We start from the raw sequence: 4398 nt of genomic DNA, 5'->3' as shown, positions 1-4398 counted from the left end.
ATCACAGAGGAGTCTGCTGCCAGCGCGCGTGTGTGTGTGTGTGCGTGTGTGCATGCTGTGGAAAGACAGCGTGTGGTTTTATGAGAGGTTGGATGCACACTCATGTATGTGTGCGTGTGTGTGCGTGTCCAGATGCCACACTGCGCTGCAGACACCCACATCACACAGTGCGACGGCCACTCGGCTGCTTCTCAGTTATTTCCTGTTGCTCAACATTTGTTGACTCGCTGAGGAAAATAAATCAAGCAGGCGGATATGAAAAGACAAAATCTCCCCATGAACCAACAACACTTCATTCTGGTGGAGACGCTGCCGGGCCAAGATGGAGGTCGGACCGTCCACTCGGCCTGGAACGTGTTGCCCTGATTGGATTATTACACATTACTGTCTTCTTCTTCTGGTTCCGTTTTTCTATTTTATCCTGAATTATTTGGGATTTGCTGTTTTTCGGGGACAGAGTGTCATTGAGGAGAAACACAGAAAGCGTCATCGATGAGATGGATTATCTTAAAATGCGAGACAAACTCTCAGCTCTTGGATTACAGCTGTGATTCCTAATTTCCACCATTGCTGTAGCCGAGCATCATGGGAGATATGAAGGAACAACTGCCCAGAGAAAACCTGCTTCCTCACTGGTGTCACATGATACGCTGACGATATGGCTCTTTATATTTTAGACACAAATTTGCTTCCTCAAACTTTAATGTTTTAATTAGCAGCTAACGGGAAATACATCCTCTGCAAATACAACATTTCCTTGAGGCTTTACTTTTAAACTTTTAAAAATCGGAGGCTCTGCAGCTTCTGTCTGTAATTGAACCCCTTTAAAGCAACGATTCAGGAGCGATTCAGGACACGGACACAGGACTCGAACACGTTTGGCAGAGGAGGCATCTGTGCCGACACAGCCATGCTCCCTGGAGGACTGATGTCGGGTGGAGGGGGTCGCGGCGGCGGGCTGTGCCTGCTCCGGTGGCTGGGTCTCAGGCTGTGGTCCCGTCGAGGGACCCTGGTGTTCGCTCTGCTCTGGTTCGGATCCTGGTTGTTCCTGAACGGCCTGGTTCTGGTCCACAGGAGCATCCTGTCCGACTACTGCACCGACGACAAGAGCAAGAGGATCCTGCAGAGACTGGTGAGTCACAACATCAGTGATTGATGGTCACGTCTCAGTTACAGAGGCTTCTGGGCTCTTCAGACAGTGGAGATAATGAGAATGTAGCGATACATGGAAATACTGGTCACAAACTTACAGCTGTTTGTTTCGGTCAGTTTCACCTGTCTCGTTCTTTTTACGTCATCCTGTCGCTGCTGCTGGATTTCTGAAGGCTTGGATTATTAGATTCTTCTCTTTTGAGGTTGAAATAATTTCTGTTTGAAGATTCACTTCAGCTTGCCCCCCCCCGCAGTGAATCAGTTGTTCTTCACACCTGTTGGCTTCACTCTCGTGTTGCGCACGTAGACTTTATATAAGAAGTGAACCCAGCCTCTCGTTGGCGTGAGACTGAGACGAGTAATTTATGATATTTTGGCTGAGCATAAATACTGTTAAAGAGAAATGTGCCATCGAATCAGGGAAAAATGTTTCAGGGTTCGAGGGAGCGACAGTTTTCAACAGCAGTGAAAACATGTTGGAAGCCTGGTTGGGATTTTGTTTTTGTTTCTGTTACAAGAGTCGGAGATTAAAGCTCAACAAATGATCTTACAGATATTGCAGCCGACATCTCTGTGCATGCTTTGTGCACCTGAACACAGGTAATTAAAAGGGAAGTGTACTTGTCTCTAGATTTCCGTTAAGTATAGGAGCTGTTTTTGTATTCAAATTAATCATTTTATAATTATTATTATAATTATTTAAATCATTGCTTCATCTTGGCTCGGTCTCCCTCATTAACAGATTTAAACTGGAGGGATTTTGTCTGAAATCCTTCTTTCATCTCGGATGGATTTCCTGTTCCGTGCCATAGATAGTATCAAAGACCTGCCAGTAGTTTTCTGATATCCAAGTGTCCTTGAATGCATCACTAACTAAAGAAGACTTGTCCCTGGATATTTCAAGTCTCTGCACGCTGATTCTCACTGAAATGTAACACCAGCAGTGTCTGTCTGGAGGGAAGGAAATCAATCTAAAAGGTGACGATGATTTGTCAGCAGGAATGTGAGAGGCAGTTCCCAGCCCGCCTCGTCTCCGCGCTGTAACGACACTCGTCTGTTTTCTTCTGCTCATCTGTCGCGTCCTCAGCGCTGAAGACATTCGGCAGAATATTCACAGTCTGCAGGACAAACTCTCAGCGACTGCTTCTGTGAATCCTGCCGCCACTATCAGTCAGCACTTACAGTAAACGGGCAGGCAGGTCGAGATAAACGTCCAGAGGTCAATGGCTCCTAATGGCCTGCTCTCTTATCCACTGCAGCATCTACTGGTGCATTGTGGGTAAAAACTGATAACAAGCGATCTCTTTTTTCTCTTAAGTCCTCAAAGCTTCTACTCAGTCGCTCTCTGCACTCCATCCTTTGTTACATCGCTCTTATTAAAGCCACCAGACTCCATTGAGAAATACAGTGATTTTACTACACAGAACACAGGAGGTACTCGTCTACTGCTGCCTCGATCAGTCAGTTTGTTTGTGTTTTTCTGGGTTACACAAATATTGTTTTGGATCAGAAGTAACCTTTAGACACCAAAGTCACAAAATAAAACCAACAACATGATGGAGGCAGCGGAAGACAAGCACCACGCATGTTTGTGTTAAATCAGTGTTTTTATGAATGGAGTCTGGTGTGTGGTTAAAACAATCATCTTCCTCTGTAACAAAAAGGTCTATCTCTGTAGGGATCCTTTCTGTCATGTTGTCACACACTTAGAAAAACAATCTGAGCCTGTCAGTGGAAACAACAAGAACTTTTAGTGGACGTACGTTGCAGCCAGTGCAGCCTCTACTCTTCTAAACAATAAACAACAATAAATAAAGTACCTTTTTTTATCCTTTAGACCCTAAAATATGTCAAACTAAATCCCATGTTTAAAAATACTGGAATAACCCTTTAAGTCTGAAACATTTCCGCCTTCTCTTTAGGCTTTTCTCGACATGCAAACACTGTTGTTTTTAGAGAGAGCGCTCACACAGCCTGTGATGTCATCCTCCCTCCTGATACTAAACCTCCTCCAGATCCAAAGTGGAACCTGATGAAATCCCAAATAAACACACATCCAGAGTCAACAAACAGTGCGTGTTTGGTGAACTAGCGCTGCACTTTTGCTCCGTCCATCACACGGTTTGAAATGCTCGTGGAGGTTCAGAGCAGGACTCCAGGAACGTGCTGGCTGAGGCCTACAGGACGATCTGTGTTTCCAGGAGCTCGTTTGGCTCCTGACACAGCAGTAATGTGGGACAGACGCAGTCCTGCTGCATGAAGGAGCAGAATCACAGCTTAAGGAAGTTGATCCCCACAAACCAAACCTCCGTTGTGTTCGCTGACTGACAGGTAATCCTGCGAGTCATCGGATCACTGCACACATGAGGTTCAGGCTTGTCTTAACAGCTTCAGGTGTTTCAGTAACCTGAACAAAAGCCTGTCAGTCCTCCGCTGCTGCTCTTCCTTCCTGTGGGCTCATCCCTCCATTCTCAGAGCGTTTGAGCTGCCTTTGAAGCAGCGGATTAAACAGTGAGTGTGTTGATACTGTCCTTCAGCTGTGGTACATTAAGAGGGAAAGGTTCAGCTTTGTGTTTGCGTTGACATACAAGTAATAAATCATTTGAGGAGGAAACATCTGAGGTGAGGACAACAGACTCCAGAAGGCTTTAAACGTTTCTTCCTGATTAGACTGAAATGAAGGTGAAGAAGAGAGAGGCCGTGACAGAATGAGCAGGTGAGCTGTGGACAAGCTACGTTACAGGTTTATGAGAGCTCGTTAACAATTTGCTTCACTTGGACTCAAACTCTGCGTGCTTAGTGTTGAATATATCTGAGTGGAACAAGCATTTAAGCTCCTTCACCTTCAAACCATTTGGCACAAAGTGACCTGAAAGCTGAAGGTCTGGTTCAACATTAGCATTCTGGTTCGTTCAGTGTAATAAAGACCAGTTTGTATCTGCTGATAGAGTTGGACTTCCTGCAGGTGAGTCTATAAACAGTCAATGACAGGATGTGAATATGTCATTTGTGCTCAAAATTCAACTTGAGATAAATTCATTTGACGCTGTGTCACAAAAGCTGCTCAATGTTTAGATTTCCTGACCTCCCTGAATGCATCATAAATGATGGCTCCGCCCTCCGTCTCATGTTAAAGTAGTGTCCTTCTCCTCTTGAGGACAGACCTGACAAAGCTTCATGTTGTTCCTAATCTGCATCATGATGTTGTTCTTTCAGCAAACTGAAGAGCCGTTAATTAAAGTCGAT

The 4398-nt window shown here is 45.0% G+C and overlaps 1 protein-coding gene across 1 annotated transcript in view; it reads left to right on the top strand.

Moving 5' to 3' along the window:
* The first annotated feature begins 358 nt into the window (after positions 1 to 358).
* The window catches only part of dipk1c (divergent protein kinase domain 1C), a 33633-nt gene continuing 29593 nt past the window's right edge, over positions 359 to 4398 (top strand). Inside the window, exon 1 of the mRNA XM_069667925.1 lies at positions 359 to 1132. Coding sequence (XP_069524026.1) covers positions 911 to 1132 — 222 coding nt within the window. The 5' untranslated portion in view covers positions 359 to 910. The remainder of the gene's footprint in view (positions 1133 to 4398) is intronic.

This window comes from Semicossyphus pulcher, unplaced genomic scaffold (genome assembly GCF_022749685.1).
Source record: "Semicossyphus pulcher isolate SPU_LCO1_2020_fin unplaced genomic scaffold, fSemPul1.0.p SCAF_18, whole genome shotgun sequence".
Lineage (NCBI taxonomy): Eukaryota > Metazoa > Chordata > Actinopteri > Labriformes > Labridae > Semicossyphus > Semicossyphus pulcher.
Note: the sequence above shows the minus strand (reverse complement) of the source record. Positions and strands in the feature narration are given on the sequence as shown.